At 45.1% G+C, this 25,355-nt stretch overlaps 1 protein-coding gene across 1 annotated transcript in view; it reads right to left on the reverse strand.

Annotated features, from left to right (window-relative positions):
- LOC115311167 (solute carrier family 13 member 5-like) overlaps positions 1 to 25,355 on the reverse strand; it is a 98,454-nt gene that overhangs the window by 27,353 nt on the left and 45,746 nt on the right. Inside the window, exons 4-7 of the mRNA XM_040222195.1 lie at positions 12,905 to 13,065; positions 12,218 to 12,287; positions 6,832 to 7,026; positions 2,866 to 2,988 (exon numbers count right to left, since the gene is read on the reverse strand). Of these exons, the coding sequence (XP_040078129.1) occupies positions 2,866 to 2,988; positions 6,832 to 7,026; positions 12,218 to 12,287; positions 12,905 to 13,065 (549 nt within the window). The remainder of the gene's footprint in view (positions 1 to 2,865; positions 2,989 to 6,831; positions 7,027 to 12,217; positions 12,288 to 12,904; positions 13,066 to 25,355) is intronic.

The raw sequence follows: 25,355 nt of genomic DNA on the forward strand, positions 1-25,355 counted from the left end.
TGCTAGCATCAGAGATCAGTGCCTATAGTCGGTGACAGGTCAACAACGAAGTGGAAGATCCTCCCACCCCTTTCCACTTGAGCGGAGCGAACGGTGAAGAGGAGGTCGCCTTCTCTCTAGTGTTCGCTCTACGAAAGTGGAAAGAGGCGGAAGGAGCTTCCACTTCGTTGTTGACCTGTCACCGACTATAGCTCCGATCAAAAACCCGAAATAGAGGACCGCGGCTGACGGCATCTAGCGGAGCCATTGCGAAGCTGTCCGAGCTTTTCAGTAAAAGCACATTTTGCTCTTAAAACAAGCGAAACATAACTTATCTTGCCTGTACTGTTCATAAAGATCAATAAAGAATTATCTGTGGGCGGTACTTTATTAAAATCTAGACGTAAACCGATAAGGTCACGTGTCTAGTGGTCAAGAATGCGCAACATGGTGGCAACCGGGTGGGGGTCACTTTCAGCTCCCAGTTTATCGCTCTAATGGCGAATTCCACGGGTCGTTTTAGAGCGCACCGGGATCGACTTTTCTGGAGCGAGCCTACTTCAATGGGTGATCGGGATCGAGACGGACGTGTTCCACTGGTCGTTTTGGATTAGCTCCCGCTCCAGATCTCCATCTGGATCCGAGAAAAGTCGCTCCGATGATTTTGGCGGATTCAACCGGAAGCCAACCGGGCCAGCCCTCGGCGCACACACGTGACTTCCTTTCTCGCGGGGCATCTCGCCTGATCTCGCCCATCTCGCCTCAGAATTCGTAATGGCCGCTTGCTTGCCCCTTGGTCCGACAGTCCGTTCGTTTTCCAGGAAGGAGAAGAGAAGGTTTTGACCGCGCTACGGGCATTCCGGCATTCTTTGCTAAAAGCTCCTGAGCCGCTCCTGCCGCTCGTGAGTCGAACATATGTTAGCGCCGCAATTGCAAAAAACGTCTTCGAAACGACCGCGGCGGCCGCGGAAATGGGATTCCCGGGCAGTTGAATGACGGGAAGGCATCCGCCGATCCCGGAGCGGTGGTCATGTTCCATGGGGATCCGTAGGCGGCGTGACCCCGTTCGGATCGTGTGCTCCATTCCGGATCTGGTCAACTGATCCCGGAGCGCTCCAAAATGCCCTGTGGAATTCGCCAAAAGCCCGTCTACCTCGTTAATCAAGTAATACCTTAGCCCGCTCGATGGTTCTACTCTTCAGAGGCAAAAACAAATGCAAATCGTTTTTCATATACTCTCAGTGTTCAACAACTGCAGCTATGTACGGGCGCGCCATTATCAAGATGTACACCGCTCGACACTACGTCTGAGCACCCCCGACGTTACGATATGATAGAGCCAACTGCACGAAGCAAAAAGTGCCTAGTGATGGCGCTCGTTGCCATTTTGCGTAAGCGTGTCACCGGCTAGACCAATGACTGCGCCATGCTCCCAGCGATTGCGTTATGATACAGCACTTTTTTTTTTCCTGCGCGTGATTGATTTATCTGGTAATGGCAAAGGCATAAAGGCGACGAGCGCTCTGAGCATGCACTTTTCGCGCTGCCTCATTGACAGCATGTGATCGTGACGTTGGATGCGCTCTGAGACAGCATTAAACACACTATAACTGCATTACATCTTGTGAATGGGCCGTTGTCCAGTCACTGACTGGAAAGAGGCCCATATCAAAATCCAAGAACCACTGACAACCTTGTCCTTTTTCGCAGGGTTTCCAGAGCAGGGGCTTTAAACTCGTCAAACACAAAGTTGGAGCCGAAAGTTGGCGGAGCGCGCCGATTGGACGTCGGCGAAAAAAGCGCGAAGTCATCGTCGTGATAAACCAATTGGTGCGCTCTGTCGACTCCGGCCCCAACTTTGTGTTGGACGAGTTTAGAGGCCCTGGGGTCCTAAACTCGCCAACCACAAAGTTGGGGCATGAACTTCGCGCAGCGCTCCGATTGGACCTCGGCTTAAAGAGCGCGAAGTCATCGTCATGATCAGGGATGGGCAGTATTTCAAATACAAGTATTTGAAATACGTATTTCAAATACTTTGTGTATTTTGCATTTGTATTTAATCACAAATTGGGTAATGTATCTGACGTGTGCATTTAAATACTAAAACGTGGGTATTTAAAATACAATTGTAATTAAATACAATTTTGTGGGCGAAAATACATCCCTCAAATAGTGACGAAATCGACGTTCACTGGCAACCTGGCTAAATAGGTGCCTGTGACAACTTGTGATGCTTTCCCAGCCTGATTTTCATTCATATTTTTGCCTGGAACATTCTAAATGCGCGGGTCGTCCAGTTTTTCGTAACTGGTGCGAGTTGCAACAAACAAAATTCTCTAGCTAATGCTGCGCGTCTTGGTCGTCTCGGTTCTTTGTTGGTCTATACCAAAATGTAATCGACAAAAAAAAAGGTGCTTGAAACTGTGTATTTTTTTCACCTATTACATCCAAGCTGATTACATTTTGTTTTGTGATTATATTCCTATTACGTTACTAGAGCCTCGCACACTAACTCCCGAGTGTGCGATGCAAAATTAAAATGAGATACCCAGAAACTCGTGGCAGGTGCCCTGAAGTCGCTGACGCAAATTTTCAGGAATGCATTTGGAAAAGTATTTGGAAGAGACCAAATACATTTGGTTGTATTTGTATCTTGTATTTAAATGCTTTTTTGGAAATGTAGTTATATTTTAATTAAATACATTTTTGACGAAGTATTTTATATTTGTATTGAGATACATATTTGCATGTATTTTGCACATCCCTGGTCATGATAGGCCAATCGGTGCGCTCCGTCAGCTTCGGCCCCAACTTCGTGTTTGACGAGTTTAAAGGTCCCAGCCGTGATGCTTAACTCGCTAAAAACTCGTAAAGCGTGATACCCACCTCCGACAACGAAAGAACAGTGGCACGACCAGGATGTAGATGAGCGCAATGCTGACGAGAGTGATTGGAAGCGCGAAGAAGAGCCACGTGGCGTAGTCCACAGGTGCCCGGCCTTCGTACTCGCTGAAGAATTAAATAAGCGAAATTGTCTCAGAAAGTGCCACTTAAGTTCTCTTTACAAATGCCCCACGTCGTTACCTAAGTCGTATTAGTCGGTGCTGGAAATAGCGCCGACCTTGCTGTTGCAACGCTGACGTAACGCTATATCAGGGATAAAGCGCTGATACAGTGCTGCCTCGGGGGTCACTTGCGTTCGAATCAGCAGTGTGTCAACGCTATTTCGTTTGTTTGTTATTTATCACTGAAATCTATGTGCTCACTGGCCTTCAGGTTTCAGATTTAGAGCTCACAAACCATGACATTCGAGAAAAAAATGACGCCTTGAAAATATTTCAACCTACGGATCTGGGCTATATCCCAAAGGCGGTTGACACCTTCAGGCATCGCCACCGAATGCTCTATTTACATTTTTTTTGTTGACTCTCATGGCAAGCACGGTGAGATTCGGGAGCAAAAAGAAAACTCCCATAAATCAAGAAGCTTGTTTTATTTCCTTTGTTTCCGAGCTTAGCATTCTACTACTCAAGATACCTGAAAAATATGGTGTGACATAACGACGTAGGTCGAATACTTCAGACTTTACCAAACCGCCGAATATCACGTCAATTACGCCTTCACGCCCAATTCTCTTTTTGTTTCAATTGCAGATCAGCAGGTATCTAAAAGCACAGCAAAAAACGCCAGAGATAGCATTTTGTTGTGTTGCAACCGATCACAATGCAGCCATCGACTTCCAAAAGCTCTTCGTCGGAACTGTGTAAAGAAATACCGATGTCTGGCATTATTATCACCCCACGACCAGTGGCGTACCAACTTGTTTTTGAGTGCGGGGGGGGGGGGGCAAACCAGACCCCCCCCCCCCTCCCCCCCAGGGCCGGGGGGGGGGGTGCCCTTGGTATCCCTTGGGCGCCGCCGGCCAGTGTTTGTCCTGCGCAATAGCGGCTGTTTCAGTGGGGCGAAACACATGCCTGCCCCCCCTCTCCCCCCACCCTGAAAACTAGGGGGCAAGCGCCCCCCTTGCTCCCCTTGTCCCCCTGGTTGGTACGCCCGTGACCCCGACGCCTATAAACGCCCACCGACTTAACACCAATCAGTCCGCATTTGCATTACACCGCCTTTAGTACATACGTCAGACTGCCGGACAAGCCGATAATGTATACGTTGCCACTGAATGCCATCGTGAAGCTAAAGCCACTTTTAGGTCGCCTTACGGCCGGGCGGTTTTGGCCGCACCATGGCCAGCAGCAATGGAGCGCTGTCGGTCACGTGTCTGCCTCAAGAGTCCTCCATTTTCAGAAGCAATGTCAGCCAGTACTTCGCAAGTAAAATCATTCTACAAAGAAGACCCGACAGGGCGATGGCTCTTTGAAGAAACCCAATAAATCGTTTTTTCTACGTGTCATTACACGCGGTACTGCAGGGTGCCTGCAAGTGGAGCATTTTTAATTTGGAAATAAAACACTATCACCAGAGTTAAGTCAAAAGAAAAAAAATTCTTTGCGTGAACGAAGGTATTTTCTTTCGAGATCATAACATTTCATTGCTGGCTATTGCGGCGTTTATTACGAGAAAAGACAAGCTAAATAATATTGAAATAAAAGTTACTAACATTATATATCTCCACACCTTACGAACATAAACGTGACAGGGGTCCACCAAGTCATTTTATGACCACAAAATCTGGGCTTAGCCCAGGGGTGGCCAAGCTGCGGCTCGCGAGCCGCATGCGGCTCTTCGCGCGTTAAAGTGCGGCTCGCGGCTACCTCCCCTACCCATCCCCCCCCCCCCCACACACACACACACACTCACAGTAACACATTTCTCTCCTGGTCACACCAGCACTTCCCCAAAAAGAGAAATGGAACGCGTTTTAAATCGAAAGACAGGTTGCTGTTTCTTAGTCTTGTGCTACTGCTACCTTACGTACAGTTGTACAGCTTCTGACTCGGATAGATTGAAAGTAGTTCGAGTTTTGGTTATTGCTCTGGACAAAAGTTTGCCCCCCCCCCCCCCCCCCCCCCCCCCCCGCGGCTCGTTGAAGTTTAGTGGTTTTGTTTGCGGCTCTTATGCCTGGTCAGCCTGTCCACCCCTGGCCTTAGCCCATTCAAAGATATTTTGTTTTATTTAACATTTATCTAATAGGTGTAACCCATCCTTTCCTTTTTTTCTTCAATTACCATCGAATTACATTTTCATGATAAATTATATCCCAGTCAGTTAAGACGATTATTTTCTTGGTCCCTTCAAAGCGCCAACGCGCCGTCACCACCACAACGCGCCGTCACCACCACAGCCGCATTTTGAAATAGCCCAAAGCAAAGTGGCGACCTTCGGATCCTCAGCCGGCGCGCACCAATCTCAACAATCCAACGAGGGCTCCTTTTAGAAAACGCTCTATGTGGCCGAGGTTTCGGTTACACGTCAAAAGATCGTCAAGTCGTCGAAATTGATTGGTTGTCTACCACAAGGGCGCGCAAGATGCCCTCTGTTGGTTTGACACGCACCAAGCCCCGGAACGTTCTTTTAAATTGTAATATATTATGAAAGGCGTCCAGAGGGTAGTTAAGAAACTTGAGTTTCAGTGTGACAGAGCAACTTTCTTGTGATCGCCTACGACGGGACAACAGACTGGCGCGATCTATCGGGATACTACCGCGATACTTCCCTTTTGCATGTCCTAATTTTTTTGCGCATGATTCCTGCACCATAGTATCACAAATGTATGTGAATGTTATAAATGTCCATTCCTGATGTATGGTACGCCTATTGGATATTTCACTGTTAATTGAAGCCTCTAGTAATAAAGGGTTAATTACCGATAAAAAGTTAACTCAGCATCTAACATCAATCAAGGGGAGAGCGTTGTAAATGCGTAAAAACTGGGAAATGCAAGTCAGCGTTAACACGCGAAATCGTAGAAGCCGAGCACATCGATTGTTAGGAGACACGTGTGTTGCTATGCTGTCGATTGCGTTATCGGAGAAGGAATTATTTTTCCTGAGAACGAGATAGTGTTATTTTCCAATTATAATCAGTGATGGTCGTTTTTCTTTGCTTTTTCCGTTTTGTTTGTTGTCATCGTGACGATGGTTGAGACTATAAAAACCGGAACACGTACCCAATAAAATTCAGTTGAAAGTTGCGCTTTGTTGTGTCCTGTTCTCTTCTTTTGTCCTCGTCCTTGCTGCGCCCAAGATTGTGTAAGATGCCAAACCAACTCGCCCAAACAACCACTCTTCTGAGGCCGTTTGAAGAGGCGGGATAAGTCGGGTTCTTAACTTATCGCGCTAGGATTTACTACAGAGGTACCTGAGGTTGGTAGAAACTCACTAAAATTGTAGGAAGATTGGCTCACCTAAGTAATTCAAGAAAATAAAAAGGACTATGATTTTTTTATACTTTGTATGTACACTGAAAAAAATAGTATGTGTTACTGTGGGGATTATTTGGGCCAAATGAAGTGAATAATAGGTACGACAATTCTATTTTTTTTATTTCACAAATTATACAATGGCAGTAAACGCCAGACTAGACTGCAACGCATTTCTGATGATTTTGAGATAAAAGGCTTAGCGATTATTGTTCCATACAGAAAACCAGTTTTCATTTTCTTTCTTTTAACTCTGGAGGTTTCTTGCATTCATGGTCTCAAAGAATGAATTCCTCAGCTTTGAGCACCTCTGTAGTAAATTCCAGCGCGAGAAGTTAAGAAACCGCCATGCATCAATCCATTTGACCCACGCGGTAAGTTGTTACTTTGGTACCAAATGTAAGTAGATAAAAGGATCGCGCTGTTTGTGGTGCATTACGTACACGTGTGCAAGAATACTAGACAGGCAGTCTTACTCTTCAACGACGAATTTGAAGACGATGTTCGAAGCCGCACTGGTGATGGTAGTGATTGCTCCCGTGTTGGCGCCGTAGATGACGCTCAGGTAGAGCAGAACACGAATGCGGCTCTTGAGCGCTTTGGTGGCCGATGTCGCGCCAGTTCTAGGTGCTAACTCCACGGCGACCTCGACCGATACCTGCGCGAGCTTTCTGCAAAGCAGGGAAGAAATAATAACGACAACCGATAACAGCTATAACTTATTTCTTCCTCGCTCACTCCCTTTCTCTTTCTATCTCTCGTCTCTGGTTGGGTGATTTCTTTCAGTGACTAGAGCCGACAACAAAAAATAAATTGCAACAGGCCGTTGCTAACTGTGTCAGCCTGGTGAACTATCTGTCTCAGTAGAGAAACAAAGTCTAATAATATATTGACGAAAATAATTTTTGTAGAAGGGGAACATTTAATTGCATTATAATATTATATTGTCCTTTCATTTGTAGTTATTAAGCTATATACATCTCGTTCGTTCGGAAAACAGGGTTTTGTACAATTGTCGAGAAGTAGTATTATGCCAAACAGCGTTTTTAATTCAACACGCCGTCGCAATGATGACATTAATAAAGATATTTAGTCGTAACAATCATAGACGACCCTTTTAAGTCGACGAATATTAAAATGATGTAATCCATCAAAAACATTTTGGTTGTGGCGTGGAGGCAACAGGCAACTAACAGGCAATAACGCTGCAATTGTGACATGGTTGAAGAAGTAGTGTTTTCTGCTTCCAGCAAACATCTTTTTTTGTGCAACACACGCTAAGGAAAGAAAAAAATTCTTCTAAAGTACGCCCATCTATGGATCATCAAAATAAATCATATTAAAATCAAGCTACCCTTAGCTTATGTTTAGGTTACCCTGTTCTCGAAAAATGTACCAAATGGCACCCTGGAAAGTAAACACCAACACAGTTGTATCAACATTTTCGAAATCCGATCTACTCCGTATTAGTTCTGTCATTCAATAAGAAAAACCAAAGCTTTAGGGACGGAAATCCTTATCTACAGCTTTAGTTTGTGTTCCCCCGAAAAACAACCCCTTCCCCCCCCCCCCCCCCCCCCCCGCCTTCTCCAAAACTGCTCTTGAAGCTACTTTTTTTGTCTATCCAAAAGTCTTTTACTCGTTTCTTACTTTTATTCATGTCGGGACAATTTCCAACAACTCAGGTCGCGCACACCTTCCCTGGAGTAAGAAGAATCCCATGACCAGGTCCTGTAGTTATTTTTGTTTTGTTGTTGTGTTCTCGATGTAGGTTTTTTGGGGGCAAGAATATTTTATTGAGCACCGACAATTCATTCCAAAAAACAAAATCTCTGAGCAACGAGAAAACTTCAGAAGAAAACCGTCAAATTTGGTGAAAAATAAACCAAGAAAGAACTGAACTTTCCATAGACATTTTTCTGTAGACATTTTTCACAGGGGCGCCGCCATCTTGAATTGTCGTCACTTGCAGTATGGGCGACGACAAAACAGTGAAACGTTTCAACCTGTAACCAGTAAAAAAATAGAGGGGACCCAAAACGAGAATGTGTGACGGTTAGGCTTATATACTCAATGTGTTCTATTGGCGTGGTGACGGCAAAGTAATGTTTTCGCACATACTGGAAGTGACGACAATTCAAAATAGCGGCGCCCGTGTGGAAAGGTCTATACTTCGTTTCAGCTTAACTCCGAACGCAGCCGATGCTACGATCTAAGGGGAAAAATCACGCAGCGTCAAAAGCACAAGTTGCTGGTTCTTTTTGTTTTATTATGATTGGTTCAGCGATGACGGAACACATCCAGAAACAGGACGAACGCCACGATTGAGCGATTTTTGACGCTGTCGTTTTTATACCATCAGCTCATAGCGTCGGCTGTGTCTTGAATTTAAGTGAAACAAAGTATACACGAACTCATCTCTGTTACGTCACGGCGCGGCGGTGGCGCGTCGGTCGCACTTCCGGTCTGGAGCTGTGGGCAGAAGTCCCCATGCCGGACGTGTATTCCTGCGTTGTTTTGAAAGGAACGAGACGAAAACTTGCCTTCTCGTCAAACCTCTGCGACTGGGGCCGTACCAAAAGTGTCGAGAAAGGTTTGAAGGTCAGTTTTCACGTGCTCGGTTCGTCCGAGAATATGGATATGTGCCGTGAAAAGGGAAAAGCAGACGCCGTCGGACAATGATTGCTTGGGCGGGAAGCACTGTGGTTTGAATTCACGGATACTTGTGGTCATCAAATTTATTTGTTTTGTTCCAACATGAACGCCACAAAACCGTCAAGTTGTGCGGACCACCTGCCGACTACGTTCAGCGCGTCTTCAAGTTCAAACGGCCACCTGATCGTTCGAATTGTCGTCTGCTCTTTCAAACGTTTCTGCTTGTCGTCTGCTCTCTTAGAGGACGCCGGCCCGTAGACCAAATCTTGGCCCGGTACTTGCGATAAGAAGTAAGTACACGCCTCAAAGTACTTAAATTTTAAGGTTGGTAAGCAGGCTCGATGTAAACCGCAGATACAAGGTGATGTTTGACTACTTTTCAACTATCACTACAAACATACAGTATCTTTCATGCACAAATCTATCCACTGGAACACCAAATATAGCTCGTAATGACACGACGTTTTTTCTTTACCCTGTCGATCCAGAAGAAGTTCATAATACCATTAACACGCTAAAAAATACTTCGTCGTCGGGGTGCGACGGAATACAGACGATAATACTAAAAAAATGTGGTTCCATCATTGCGTACCCTATGGCTGATATTATCAACAAAATTTTCACGACTAGCTCTTACCCTGACTTACTCAAAATAGCAAAAGTGATTCCAATATTTAAAAAAGGAGACAAACTAAAACCAGAGAACTATCGACCAATCGCCTTACTTCCTGTCATTACAAAAGTGATTGAAAAACTTCTACTAAAGCGACTGAACCTGTTCTTCTCTGAAAATAATTTTATCACTCCGTCACAATATGGATTTCTTAAGGGGAAATCAACAGAACTCGCGTTATTAAATATGGTAGAGACAACAAAGCAAAATATTGAAATGAAGTTATTAACAATGGGAATCTTTGTAGACCTAACAAAAGCGTTTGACCTAATTAACCATGAACTTTTACTACAGAAATTAAGTGCTTACGGGGTTCGAGGTGTTGCTCTCAATCTAATCGAAAGTTATCTATCAAACAGATGCCCATTTGTCACTTTAGATGGCATTATTTCAACAACTAAACCTATTACCATCGGTGTTCCGCAAGGCTCAATATTAGGTCCCTTTCTTTTTTTAATATATATTAATGACCTGGCAGCCTATTTACAAAAAGATTATGTTCTTTATGCCGACGATACAAATATTTTTATATCTAATGCAAGCGTGACAGAACTATACATGGAAGCTAATAACACTTTAGAAAAGCTTGCTAAATGGCTAACCCATAACAAATTAGTTCCAAATATAGCGAAAACAAACTACATAATTTTTGCCCCGAAAAACAAACTAATTTTAAACACACCTCAGCTTTCGTTTGCAAGTATTAACCTAACTCGAGTGTACCATACTAAATTTTTAGGACTAACACTTGACCATCAGTTAACATGGCACCAACACGTAAAAGACACAACTAATAAGATATATCGAAATATTCCAATTCTATATAAACTACGGCACATATTTTCCTTACGAACCCTCCAAATGCTTTATCATAGCTTCATTCATACTCACATTTCGTACGGGTTATCCATTTATGGATTGACATATAAAACAACACTAAAACCCATAGAAATCGCCCAGAACACGGCACTACGAGCAATGCTGTTTGTTAATAGGCGCGAAAGTGCTCAATTTGCGTACCACTTCCTCAACATTTTAACAGTTAATCAATGCCTCGATTATCGTGTAGCATTATTAACATTTAAGTTCATCACCAATCAAATAACATGCTCTTCAATTAGTTTTACTCATCAAGATGTCATGTATCCTCTGCGTTCACATTCACAAGCGTCACTGTCTGTACCATGGACACGAACTAATTATGGTGCGTTCACCTTCATTTATATTGCTACTAAAACGTGGAACTCTCTACCACCCTGCCTAACTGCCATGTCATCATTCTATATCTTTAAACAAGCCATACGTGCCCACATACTATCTGCATGATTTATCAACCATTTCTATGCCCCTCCCCTCCCCCCCCCCCCCCCCCTCCGATTCATTCTTCCCTCCTAGGCACACCTTTCACACAATCACAAACACACAAACACACACTGATGTTGTCCTTTTTTCTCGACTTTCTAGCTTTTCTCCTCTCTATTTTCACTTGGTTTAATATTTTGATTATGTAGATACCACAATTGTGTTTCGTTATTTTTTTTATCTTTTTATTTTTTATATAATGGTGTTAACTTGATCGCTGACTAACCCTTTATTACCAAGGGGTCCCTTCAACAGTTTTCTTTTGAAAACTTTGGGACCCCTGTCTGAATAAGTGTAATTATCTAACATTTTGTGTACAAATAAAAACACATTTTGACTTGACTTGACTTGTTGATCATTGTTACCAGTGACCATCACCGACTTGCTAGGCCTGATTGGCATGGTCCGATTCTGCCTGCGATGCTCAGTATCGACGTCGACCATCTCAGCTACGGTTCCCGCTTTTGCAGCCCGAGCGACGTTGCGACTGAAAATTGGGAGCGAAATCTCATCATGCGAATCAGGCTTTAGCGTACATTCTGCGGCGTCCACGCGGAAGGAATCGCCGCATGTTACATTATTGACGCGGAATTTTGCGGGTTTAACGAGCTTTCTTAATTTCGCTGAGGCCGCTGAAGTAGTCAGGCATTGCCAGGAAGACGTAGAATAAGCAATTCGAAAGCGAAAAAGGGCAGGGGGACTCACACAAGCGCCGATAACATAGCATTTCAATGGTTTGTTTATGGGCGACGGCGAGCTTCTTGCCCACACCCCCATGGCGCATGCGCGGCGCCGGTGGCGCCCGCTAGGGGCGCTCCGGTTTGTTTGTAAACATGAGTTGGTGTATAGATGAGAGAGCCAAAAAAAAGCGAGATTGTATTTTTTGAATAGCGGAAGATAAATAGGTTTACTACAAATGCGTTTATGTAAATGGTTTTGGTAGAAATCTTTACTAATAAGAAACAAAAGCAATAAGGACAATAAAAACAAATTACTCGCGCAGAACTGGTAATATTTAATTAAAACAGAAATGTTAAAAGCTTGCACTTTATTTTTTATTTTATTTTTGTTCAGAATGATCATTTTTCTCTACTATTTTGTTTTGCGCATTTTCATTTTAGTTAGTAATCATTCAAATTCCCGAAATGATTATTTAAAAGCTCACAACTTACCCGTCGGGATTAGACACGAGATCTTCGCGGCCACTGTCAGAAATTCCTTTTAGAGGAATCAAGGTCAAACCTTCCAAGAAAGAAAAACCGTACACGATATAAGTCAGTATACCACATTCCAAACAGGTTGCTGGTATCGGCAAAAACTTGGCCACCGTAATTTTTCTGCCGCATTTTATAAGATTTTATTACGAATACCTTAAGGTACATTTGCAATAAAACCTAAAAACAAAGAGTTGTGCATTGTTTAGCCACGTAACTATTATTACAGCAAACCAGGCAAGAAATGCATTGCATGCCTTACCACCAAGCCAAGGAGGCACAGTCATAAACTCATAACTGGAATGAATAATGTTATTTCTACATTAAGAATTTGCAAAGGAGGGGAATTTAACATCGAAATTCTACAATTTCTGATGCCAAACGAGTAGCGTGTTGTGCGGCGAAGGAAATTCAACACGAAAGAACCAAACCACGAGCGCTTGTCGAAATAATATTTGTTCTTGAGGTCATTACAAGGACACATGTTTGGTTTCTAGAAACATTAAACCTAGTTGAGAAAAGCACCATACAAGCATCTCTCCCACTGCTCTGTTGATTCGCATGCAATTTTCTTTGCCTTGTATCGTTTTAATTAAAACCGCGATTCTGTAATAAGTATTTCCTGTCTCATGAGCAACAGCTTACCGACGAGCTCGTTTTCCACTTGGTCAATGTCGTCATCAGTATTGCTGCAAAGAAGCTCTTTCGAAAGTGAGTCTACGACAGGCATCATCATGGCTGTGATGGCTACGTTGTTGATCCACATGGACAGGAACATGGAAATGGCCATCAGCCCAAAAACGAGCCTGCAGATACGTGATATATACCTGAATGACACCTGCTAAGCAATGTTACAGAATCATTTCACTATGATTGCGAACACCTCCGCTGTAAATGTTGACTAAATGATTAATAGTGGCAAACGATCGCACAGCAAACACGTCAAATCAGCAATAAAAGGATGTGCGAAAAATTTTCGATACATTAAATATAAATAATCATAAGATAGAAACAAAGGAAGCGAGCTCGCAACACCTGAAAATGCCATGCACTGAGAGGAAGAGAAAGAATATGCGCTGTATTTGGAGAGACCTACAGTCGAGAACAACACGGCACATATGGAACCAGCTTATTTGGAGGCTACCTTAATATACGTGCTCGAAATGTGCTAAAACGTCGGTTGTTTCGATGCGCCCTTTCCTTTTTTCTACGTTACCAAAGTCAGTTTCTCGGAGCTTCCATTTCATGTGATTCTGGTACCATTTTTTTACAATGTCTTTTTTTCTATGTTGGCGTAGCGCATATAACAGTTCAGAATGTACAGTTAACCGACCCCACTATGATAGAATGCAAATAAAGGTTTGCATGCCGTCGAAAGAAACAGATTGGCGTTGTTTGGATTCAAGCTCAGTTTCATTTCACTACCGGTGTGCTAAGCGCACCACTCTAAAACCTGCTTTGTGCTTCGACGTTTTCTAGGTGTCTGATGGATGTACCGAAACAAAATATAGGATGTAACGTATATCCACATCTATAAATACAAATCTATATATTCGGCCTCACAAAAACAGCATTCTGCAAAGCAAATTGTATGTCTGAACTACCACCTTTATTGTCACCCAATAATAGTGTTTTCTAAACTTTTGTGCGGATTCTGTTTTATTTTACTTCTTCACTTGCAACAGTTGCTTATCATTTAAAAAAAATCTGGCTTCATAATTAAAAAACGAAATTGGGGTTGCATTCGAGTTCTCTGTTTTTGTATTTTTAGGGCTTGTTTTTGTCCTTCACTTGAAAGGAAATGACCTTCATTTCTACGAAATGCGCATCAGAAGCCCTGCTTTTTTTTACAGTGACAGCCGTTGCTGTCGAGGTTTCGCAATGAATCTGTAGTATGTCGAGTGCACGATCTGGCTTTCTGAATGCTGCGAAAAACGCTTCTCGCTAAATGTATCGTCGAGTTACAGTGTTACGTGACACAGTGACTTTACGCGAACTATTACCCCGTTAAACTTGGAGGAGAAATTGCCCCGATATATTTAGCGTGACGCCACATCACGTGACATTATGGAGACCGTTTTTCCGCTAGATTTAGCGAAAAATTTGTGGCGTCACTTGATAATGTGACGTCACTTCAAGCGTTTTGCTGCTTTATTTAGCGAGTCAATTCATCCGCTATATTTAGCGAGGAAGTTGAAGCGTCGCAGTCATATGATGTCCGTGTCACATGACAATCTGTCATGTGGCGCAACAATTTTCCCTTTAAATTTAGGATGGAGCGTTTACGCTATACATAGGAAGGGAAGTTGTGGCGTCAGGTGATAAAGTATTTTTACCTCTCCCAACTTTTAAATAGTAGCGGAAAATGACTGTGCGTAATATTTGTGCAGCAAAGCGTGCTACGCCTCGGATGTCACCTCGGCGGTTCATTTGCGGAACAGGCCAAAGTACAGGCCATTTTCTTGTTCTCAATAGTGAGCAAATGCATTTTTTTTCAAGAAGATTTTATTAGGACGTGCTATGGCAGGTTTAATTCAGGACTGTCTGCCAGCGCGGTTTTTTCAAGAGAGGTATTCTCGAAGCTGCAACGTCCCGCCAGGGCGTGTACGCATCTGTCTAATGTTGATGATATTAAGGCCATCTTATCCAACTGTACTTAAAATTATTGGTTGCTCTGGAGAGCGTGAAACGCCATTTCCCGGTTTGCGTTTCTCTGTGTCTCGCCCCGGCGTCGTTGGACACATATTCTTTGAAGATTTGCTAAGACCCATGAGGCAGAGATTTCTAAGACCATAAAGATTACTTAATTTGAATGATCTTTCTAGTTATTAAACAGTCCCTGTAACAGTTTCTGTAATACTGAGACGTGTTTAACCCACCAATGTGCCCTGGGTGATTACTTTAGTCAACAAGGGTGTGCGCAACACTTCAAGTCATAATATTAGTCAGCAATCTTGCAGCGCACCTTGGACAAAACAGGTCAACTCGTTGTGGCACAGCTAAACTTGATCTAATGTTTCTGGTGCAAGGGTTTCGGAAGTATCCCTTGACCTATTTTATTACACAGAGTATTCATTCCTATATAGTCAAACCTCGATGTAACGAAGTCGCTAAAATTCGGAATTTACTTCCTTATATTGAAATTTCGCTACATATAAATTTGAGGCTGACGTTAAAGAAAGTTTCCACAAATGTTTCTCGGGGGAATAAAACTCACCGAGGACGCCTCTATCTCGGTTGAAAGTTGTCGCATCACCTTTTTCTGAGCCACCCTTGGCATTATTATTGGCATCACACGACGTTCGCATAGCCAGACTGTCTGCATTGCGTCTTCGTCTTGCCGTGAGATCGCGTCCACCACTCCAGGGTTACTGGGGACATCGCAGGCGTCCATCGCCTTCGAATTTCCATCGCCCAGGACAACCAGAAACGCACGCTTTTAGTTAGGCCTCGAAACGAACTACTCGGCGCGAACGAAGCTTACGGACGAAACGGCGGCGGCTCTAGCGTCCTCTAGTAGCCGTTCTGTACACCACACTCGCCAGATTCGGCCCGTTTCACCTTTTCCGCTTTATTGGGGGCCCATTTCAGCGCATGTGCTTTCCAAAATCGCCTTTAGGACCAAAACGTTTGCGACAAATTGCCCATGAAATTTTGTTATATCGAACTTTCGGCAAACGGGGCTTCGTTACACAGAGGTAAAAAATACATGGCGTGCATACACTTGCGGTTAGAAAAAGTTGTGTACGTCGTTACGTCGGGGGCTTCGTTACATAGAACTTCGTCACATCCAGGTTTGACTAGTACGCACGTAAAAATTGTAATCCTACCGGAATTCTGAAGAAACATCTACAAAATTGGCGGTGATGTTTCTTCGGCGGACACCAAATATAATTTGATATGCCATGGACACAGACATTATTTTATGGACCAAGCTAAAAGTACCTTGAGCACACAAAACATTGTTTCAAAATATATCGTTCTGGCTCAGGCTAAGCGAACTTTGATTTTTTTAAGTATTATTTTCGACAACGGTGTAAATTCATTCATCGTGAAATCCAAATTCGATTTCAAAATGAAAATTATTTAAGATATAATATTACATATGTGTCCATAGATGTTTAGTTTCATGAAGATATAAATTGGTCGTTCCATGTAGATTATCTACTAGAAGAGATACCTCCCGATCTTTTAGAGTTATCTTTAGAGACTAAAGAATTTATTTCCCCTTTGGGCAAACATTAAGGAATAACATTAATGTATAAAGCAGGGATGGGCAGTATTTGAAATACGTATTTCAAATACTTTGTGTATTTTGCATTTGTATTTAATTACAAATTGGGTAATGTATTTGACGTGTGCATTTAAATACTAAAACGTGGGTATTTCAAATAAAATTGTAATTAAATACAATTTTGTGGGCAAAAATACGGCCCTCAAATTTATTGTCACTGTCCAGAACACGAAGAAAACTACGTTCTGCACCAAATGCAGTGTCTTTCAATCAAGCACAATTGTTTCGTGACTTTGTGACTACGGTGCTAGTCCAGGGCAGGAATAGTGACGAAATCGACGTTCACTGGCAACCTGGCTAAATAGGTGCCTGTGACAACTTGTGATGCTTTCCCAGCCTGACTTTCATTCATATTTTTGCCTGGAACATTCTAAATGCGCGGGTCGTCCAGCTTTTCGTAACTGGTGCGAGTTGCAACAATAACAAATTCTCTAGCTAGTGCTGCGCGTCTTGGTCGTCTCGGTTCTTTGTTGGTCTATACCAAAATGTAATTGACAAAAAAAAGTGCTTGAAACTGTGTATTTTTTTCACCTATTACATCCAAGCTGATTACATTTTGTTTTGTGATTATATTCCTATTACGTTACTAGAGCCTCGCACACTAACTCCCGAGTGTGCGATGCAAAATTAAAATGAGATACCCAGAAACTCGTGGCCGGTGTCCTGAAGTCGCTGACGCAAATGTTCAGGAATGTATTTGGAAAAGTATTTGGAAGAGACCAAATACATTTGGTTGTATTTGTATCTTGTATTTAAATGCTTTTTTGGAAATGTAATTATATTTTAATTAAATACATTTCTGACGAAGTATTTTATATTTGTATTTAGATACATATTTGCATGTATTTTGCCCATCCCTGGTATAATGTATTAAGCCATGATATTTGCTCATTGGTCAAATATTATACCTTGAGGTTACACCTTGATTTATTACTTTAAGTTTATGCCTTAAGGTTATAAGGTATATTACTTGCCCCTTGGGCAAATATTAGATACATTTCTTAATCCACGTCTTCACTATAAAAACCGTTTAAAAACCCTGCACACACTCCAAAAAGGGTATTGTCCTTATTCGATAATGCACCGCACGCCAATCACTGCGCTCCCCTCTTTGAGAGATACCGGATATTAAGTATTGCAAATGTTTATATAAAGTTAGTGCTGGTTATATATATTCATATCTAACTCGAGCCAGCTTCTTTTTTAAGTGGTATATTGGAAAAGAGAAAGCATAATATTTTCAGTAAAAGGACTACATCAAGAAAAAATACGCACTAACTATGGACTAGAGAAATTAGATATTCAAAAAGCCAACCTTCTTAATCACCACCCTGATCCCATGACCCTTGTCGAGAGATGTGTCCGTGCAAGCTTTGAAGAGGAACATAAATGCATACATTTTGTATTCTCACAAGTGACAAATTGGGCTGTTTCATTGTTGTTGTCGTTTTTGATGTTTTTGTTGTTGTTTCATTTTGTGCGCGTAGCTACCTTTTTTTGTTTGTTGCATATTTGAAAAAAAAAACAATTTTATACATTTGTTGTATGGGTCAATAGTGGTCTTGCACTGGGCACTTGTCAATTTTTCTGTGGAAATATCTTGCCTAGTGCCACTTTTTATGCCGTTTTTATGAGGCTAAAAGAAATAATGTATCAACATCGTGTATACCCTGAGATGAGGAACGATAAGAAAATGGACGAACACAACAAAATCTCAATTTTTTTAATTTTTTTGTGTTCTTCCGGTTTTTATTTTGTTTTTTTTGTTGTTGTTTTCGACCTCAGGGTCTACAAGATGTCGATTAATTACCAGCTCGCCTGCACTCTATCACTGCTGGCAATGTATGTTGTTTTGTCGCTTAATTGGTGACTGTCTATTTTTAATTTCCTTAGGATTATAATTTTTATGCCGCCTTTTTTTGTGTGTGGGATGTGAATTTTTTATGTTAGGTTTCTCACGGTCACGTGTTTTTCTGTTCTTTGTTCGAACATACTCTTTATGTGGGATTGCTGAACGATGTGACCGGGAAAGGGTGCGGGCGATGAAGACTATCGCCTCGTCGGATATGCATATGCCTTTTGCGAAGGCCTCCCAGACAAATGCACCACCCGTCGGTTGTATGAATAAACTGACTTTGATTTCACTGCATCGTTACTGACTCAATGTAAAGTAAACGAAAATATTTCAAATATTCAGTCACAGAAACCGGCTGTTCCAGAAACCGACAGGGGCCGTGCTGACGTCTGCGGAACAATAATGGCCAGGGAAGTAAACGACCGCCTTCGGCGGATGAGCTCGCGGCCAGGCGCGTGTCAGGTTTCGCAGGAAGCGCTCCGTTCAAGCGACCGCATGTTCGGTGTTTAGTTGGTATACACAACCTAGAGTGGTTTTGGGGGGTACACATGTCTGCAGCCCCAGATTTACGAGGCGAGCTGGCGGCTCGCTGTTGGAATGTGTTTTCCGGCAGCGCTCGAATTGCCTGGCGGGTCTTAGTGTTTAGAAGAACCCTGCTTTAGGGTCAGGGGTCAGACCGAGGGGGCAACAACCTACCGTGGAAACAAAGAGAGTGCGGGAACCGCGGGGTCGCCAGGACTGGCAGTGCGAGAGAGAACTCTTAAAGGGATTGTCCGGTCGAAACCGGAAGTACTTAAGTTCTTGCGCTCGTTACGTCGAGGGAGCCTTCATGTAGACTAACATCATTTTTATTTTGATGTATGATCTCCCGTTATTAATTAAACCTTTCATGAGCCTATGTACGAAACTGCACCCCGAATTTCGCCAGTGTCAATGACTGACATCCGTAGGTGCTGCGTGACGTCACAAAACGCAAAGGTTTGTCGGATGATCGGGATAACAAGCGTTGGTCGATGGATGTCTTGTATATTGTTTCGAATTATATAGTCTCCAAGGCTACCCTACTTAAATACGGTTCTTTTAACGCAGTTCCCAAGCATGTGCAAAAAAAGTCACGCCTTTTAGCAGGAAATTACTCGCAGACAGCCACAAGCTTCGAGCAAACGTATATGCCGTTTCGAGCAAACACAACTGCGACGGCCACCGATCGAACTAGGGGCGCTTGCAAAGCAAAGGATGCAGATTTCGCCTCTGAAGCGGCACCTAAGTACACGAAGCGGCCTCTGGGTACACATGTCAGCGGATCCACTGGATCGGTGATGAGGCTGCGGATCGTTCCCTCAGAGGTGATGTCCGCGGGTCGGACACAAACGGCGAATCGTTCAAATGCATGTCGTCACTTGACTTGGACAAGCTTGGTGAATCGTAGTCACGCTCCACTTTCACAAGCGGGTCAAACAGAATCGGGCTGCACACGTGCTAAATACAGCTTATGGTATCGTTTCCAGATGTTTGGTTTCGGTATCGCTGCATAATCAAATTGATTGATCCGATTTGGGTGAGGAGTGGATGGACGTAGTTTAATATCGTTGGCACAGCATCACACGTATACCTCAGCGAGCCTCCTGTCCGCTTAGAGCTCAGCTCGTTGCTCTCTTCTGTGAGATGATTGCTGCATAAGCGGGATCTCGATCTTGACAGGAAGCCAGTCCCTACGCACGGCGACGATCCACTTCGCTCGACACTGCACATCTCGCGGAAAAGTGTGACACGTCATGTCTTGGCTTGCATGTGCTGCCCGGTGGTTGTGGCGCCCAACCGCGCAACAAAAATCTCACCCAACTACGAAAAAAGTCGAGCACAACAACAAAAACGAAGCACGCTGAGGCAGACGAAAATGCTCGCTTTATGTTTTGTGACGTCAGAGCTTCAATGTTGCCAACAAAAACAGCGTTTACGCTAGAATGCGATTAAAGCAGCATAAATTCAATTACTCACGCAGAGGGACATATAAAATGCAGATATTGCACGTACGATCCGTCTCGAGGCAATAACAATGATATTCAATTGTTTTCTCGGATACAAAATTTGACCGGACAATCCCTTTAAGGCCCGACCACACTGGCGTGAACGGCGCCGCCGGGCGGCGCCGCCGGGCGGCACCGCCGTCCGGCGTCCCAACGCGAGGAGTCAACATTGGCCTCCGTTTTGCAGGCGCCACGTGACAGCACTGGATCCCGCGATCGCGCCTCCCGTTGGATTTCCCGCTCTTTCGTCGTCTGCTCTTCGTTACATTCTTCCGTTTCGCACTCGCTGTCTATAGACGGTAGGAGTTCATAATGACCTGGTGATCAGCGTGAATGTGATTATCCTAGCCTGCTCGTTGATCTTGCGACGTCGCCGCGCTCTGAAGGGAAGGAGGCGCAGGTTTTGGGTCCGGCCGAGTTGGTTCTACCGAAACACCGAAGGACAACACAGGTCTGGCGCGCCGCCGAGGCTTTGCTGCCCCGGCGGCGCGCCAGAGATAAAGGCTACTCTCGAACGTGTCACCAAATCAACACGACATCCGTCACAACAGAGACGACATGCAACAAGTGCCACGGAGAAACTCACTTGTAATTCCGAATTCCTCTCCTAATTTCCCAGCGGTTAGTTTCAAGCAGACTTGGACGTAGTTCAACTACTCTACTCAAACTACTGTAGTTTAACTACTTTTTCGAGTAGCTTGGTAACTTTCAATTACAACTTGATTTAGGTAATTAGTAGTTTAATTTAACTACTTTTTTCAGGTAACTTCTACTCAAATTACTAACTACTTTCGAAATTATATAGTGCTAATTTTGCCCATCACGAAAGTTTGAGCGCAGAAATGAATAAGACGCCGGCAGACGAGGTGGCATTCCCTAACAAGGGGCTCCCTTGTTCGGGAAGGCGTCCTTGGGTCAAGGTGGCGACGAGCAGCCAAAACATAACACCGGCACGCACGAACGCAGGAAGAGATGCTTAACAAGCCTTGGTCGGGTATTGACCTAATCCGGTAATGCACGCAGGCGCCGCGTTTCCAGCTGCAACGTTGAAAGACGGGGACACTCCGAGAGTTGTTGTCTGTCTTTAAAGAGTTCTGACTCAAGCGGTAGGTTCCACGGGAGGCGCCACTGGAATGACCTCGCAGCTGGGCGCCTGTTCCCATGGTCGCCTTGTCGTCAGCGCATACGCCTTTGCAAAGCCGGACTCCCCCGCGCACAAACCCTGGCACGGATAATCCGTTCATGGGAGCACGTTCCCGCTTCCAGCTGTAACTGTATACGAGCGACGATGCTTGTTCACGTAGTCCTTCGTGTCCTTCTGACCATCCATGCCTGGGAGACCTCCTCTTTGTTAAAAACGATTTACTTGTCAGGCATGTCAGGCGCGTCAGAATATTGCAGTCGCCGGCGAGGATTGCGAGATACCCTTGGGAGATCCTTTTGTTGGACCCTGCGTCAGTGGCGAAGTATACTTCGGTTCATCTTCTGTTAGACCAAAACATTTCTTTTTTCAGTAGCGTAGCACTAGCACTACAACGGGACGCGCAGTCGTCTTGAAGATCTCATCGTCGTGGCGCGAAACTTGAACCCTTGACGGTCTGGTGCACTCGCTCAGCGTACTCTCAGAACGACGTCGGAATAAAGAGGGGCCAGTCATAACAATCTCAACTTGACGAAGAAAAAAGAAAAAGTAGCAAAGTTTGTTATAAAAGACCCTCTACCCGAGGCAAACCTCACATGTTTCGTCATGGACACCTAAGATGCCGACACTCGCTTACGACCCTGCACAGCCTGTTTCTAAAATTCAACGCTGCCGTTCTATTCAGTGCCACGGTGGAACGTCTATTTACCTCGGCTGGGGACGTCGTTAAAAGGAAAAGGGGAAAACTCTCCTATCAAGAACTTTGAAAGTCAATTGCTTCTGTGAGCGAATAAATTATTTTGGCGCAAATGCAAGCTATAAATAGACTGCATTTATTTGAGGCTCGCAGGGTTTTTCATTGATCAAAATTTTCGTTCGTTTCGCTACCACAAAAATATAAAAAAGTAACTTCGAAAGTAACTTCAAAGTAACTCGCTACTTTTTAGAGTAGTTAGTAGTTTACTCAATTACTATTACAAATGCGTAATTTCTACTCTACTTTAATTACTTTTGGCGTCGATACTCAGTAACTTAACTTAACTACCTTTTTTGAGTAATTTGTACATGTCTGGTTTCAAGGAACCGCTCCGTTGGGGAAGGCATCGGGGGGAAATAGGGGGAGCAGACGAGTCGAAACACGTCCTTCGCTTCGAGACGCGCCGAGGACCGGCTTGAATGTTGCCATGTCATAGCGTCGTCACTATCTACGCCACCTCCCATTGGCTCCTCTCTTCTGTGGCATGCGGCGCTGAGCTCTGAACCGCGCAAGGAGCGGTTGGGTCTGCGGCGCCGCACGTCGTGACGTTGAAGCCATAACTGGTTTCCGCCGGCAGCCGGCAGCGACGACCGTCGCGCCGCAGGCCTCCGAGACGCCAATTTGGTCGTGCCTTAAGGCGGACGGACGCATCGCGACGCCGAGGGATGCGGCGAGACCCTGTCGACGGCCCCACGCCAGGCACCGGACGAAGCTTCCAGTGAGTGTGCGACCGCAAAAAGTGGGCGTGCGGGGCCAGTGAGCCGCGCCCACGGTGTGCCAAGCCACCCGCCGCAATTTTCCCACCTCGGACGGACCGCGCAGGGAGACGCCAGCACCTCTACGCCAGATGAGACTTTTTCTTTACACTCACCTATCCCCCTATTTTAGTTTACCATTTGGACTCTCTTAAACTTAGTATTTTTCTAATAATGTCTAGGCAACCCCGAGCATGAAAGTGTAAACCGTTATACTTTGCGTACCTGTGCTATCCGCCATTTGGTGTCTACGTGATTTTTGCATATTATATAGCGCCTAATCATCAACTATACCCCTGTCAAATTAAACGTCATTTATATATACGACACACGCCTCCGTCTCTCTTCATTGGTAAGACTCTCCACCAGAGCGTGGCCCTATCGCTCGGTCAGCGGTCCCCTTCTTTCACATCGTCACTCGGGAGGCCTACCGCCTTCCTGTGACATAAATTGGCGTCCACTACAGGACGTGCTGACCATGGTGGAGAGGCTTCCATTACGAGAGAGAGAGCCGAGCATAGAGGTAGCTTCGTTAGAACGGATAGTAATTTTTGGGTTGCTGAAGGGAGCCTTGTCGTGTAACGGATTGTGCGGTGCGACCTAAGCATGGAGGGAGGCGACCTTATTTCGTACGGAAAGCAGCTCGGGCTCGAAGGTCCAGCCCTCAAGGAGTGGGTAGACTCCGAGCACGCGAGGGGCGAAAGAGAAAAGGCCCTAGAGAGAGAAGCAAGGGCTGAAGAAAGAAATTCAGCCAAGGAAGAGGCTCGAGCCCGAGAAGATGCCGAGTTTCGATTGCTGGAGCTGAGAGTAAAGCTCGAGGAGGCCCAGGTCAAAGCCCAGAACGTGGCGACGCCTCCACCAGCACCAGGCGGAGGAACCGAGGGGGTCGGGAAAACACTGGGAAAGAGCCCCCAGCGCTGGTTGCCAGACTCAACTAGGAGAGGGACGATTTGGACGCGTATCTTCTGAGATTTGAGAGGCTGGCCACGGGACAGCGATGGCCACGGGAGCAGTGGGCCACCGCACTTAACGTCTGCCTCACTGAAGAGGCGCTCGGGGTGTTTTCGCGACTGACTCCGGAAAACTCGGCTGACTACGACAAAGTTAAAAAGGCGCTCCTTCAGAGGTTCCGCCTGACAGCCGAGGGCTTCCGGGAGAAGTTCAGGGACGCGAAGCCGGAAAAAGGGGAGACGGGCACCCAGTTTGCTGCCAGGTTGGCCAGCCTTCTCGATCGGTGGGTCGATCTGTCAGAGACTGCGAAGGATTTTGCCGCCTTAAGAAACCTGTTGCTCACCGAGCAGTTTACTCCCGGAGTCCCCCCAAAAATTGTCTCTGTTCCTCCGGGAAAGGAAGAGTAATTAACTGAACGACATGGCGGAGCTGGCGGACCGGTACTTAGAGTCACAACAGGAGACTCACGGCAAGAGTGGTGGGGCTGACGAAGCGACACGGGCCAAGCAAGGTGCAAGGCATTCGGGGAGCTCGCGCCCGCCGAGGAGATGCTTCCTATGTGATAAAACTGGACACCTGGCCTCTGACTGCAGGGCCGGCCTGTCGACCGATAAGTCCATTGGGTGCCGACAATATGGAAAGACCGGACACGCAGCAAGCCAGTATTGGAGTAGACCCCATGAGAACAAGGTTTTCGATCTCAGGGAGACCCTAGAGTCGCGAAATACAAGCGCAAGTTGTGTTCAAGGGGGCTAGGTGGAGCTCAAGGATGGGACGAAAGTGCCCGTCCTGAACGCAGTGTCGGAGCCGGGGCCGCTGATGACGAATATGCCGGTCACGGCACAGAAAATCCAAGGCAGGACAGTTAGCGTCCTAAGGGGCACCGGCTGTAATACTGTGGTGGTGCGCAGAAGTTTGATCACTCAGGCCGATCTGACGGGAGAGTCGAGTCCCGTCTATATAGTAGACGGCACTGTGCGAATCCTGCCTGAGGCAAGGGTGCACGTGGACACGCCCTTATTCACGGGGGACCTAATCGCCAAGTGCATGGAGAACCCGCTTTATGATGTCGTCCTCAAAAACATCCCGAACGTTCGCGCCCCGGGAGACCCTGATCAGAGTTGGAACCTGCCCAAGGCAGAGAATGCAGGAGAGCCACCCAAGGGGAGAGGAGAGAAAGAGGAAGCATCCCCCGTCACCGCAGCTGTGGAGACAAGGAGCAACAAGCAGAAAAAAAAACAGAAAAAAAAAAAACGAGTACTCCCCTCCGGGTCCCGCTGATCGGCGGCGAACCTGAGAAGCCCGAGAAACTGGCG

The sequence above is a fragment of the Ixodes scapularis genome, unplaced genomic scaffold (assembly GCF_016920785.2).
Source record: "Ixodes scapularis isolate PalLabHiFi unplaced genomic scaffold, ASM1692078v2 PGA_scaffold1__304_contigs__length_218370807, whole genome shotgun sequence".
Classification (NCBI taxonomy): Eukaryota; Metazoa; Arthropoda; class Arachnida; order Ixodida; family Ixodidae; genus Ixodes; species Ixodes scapularis.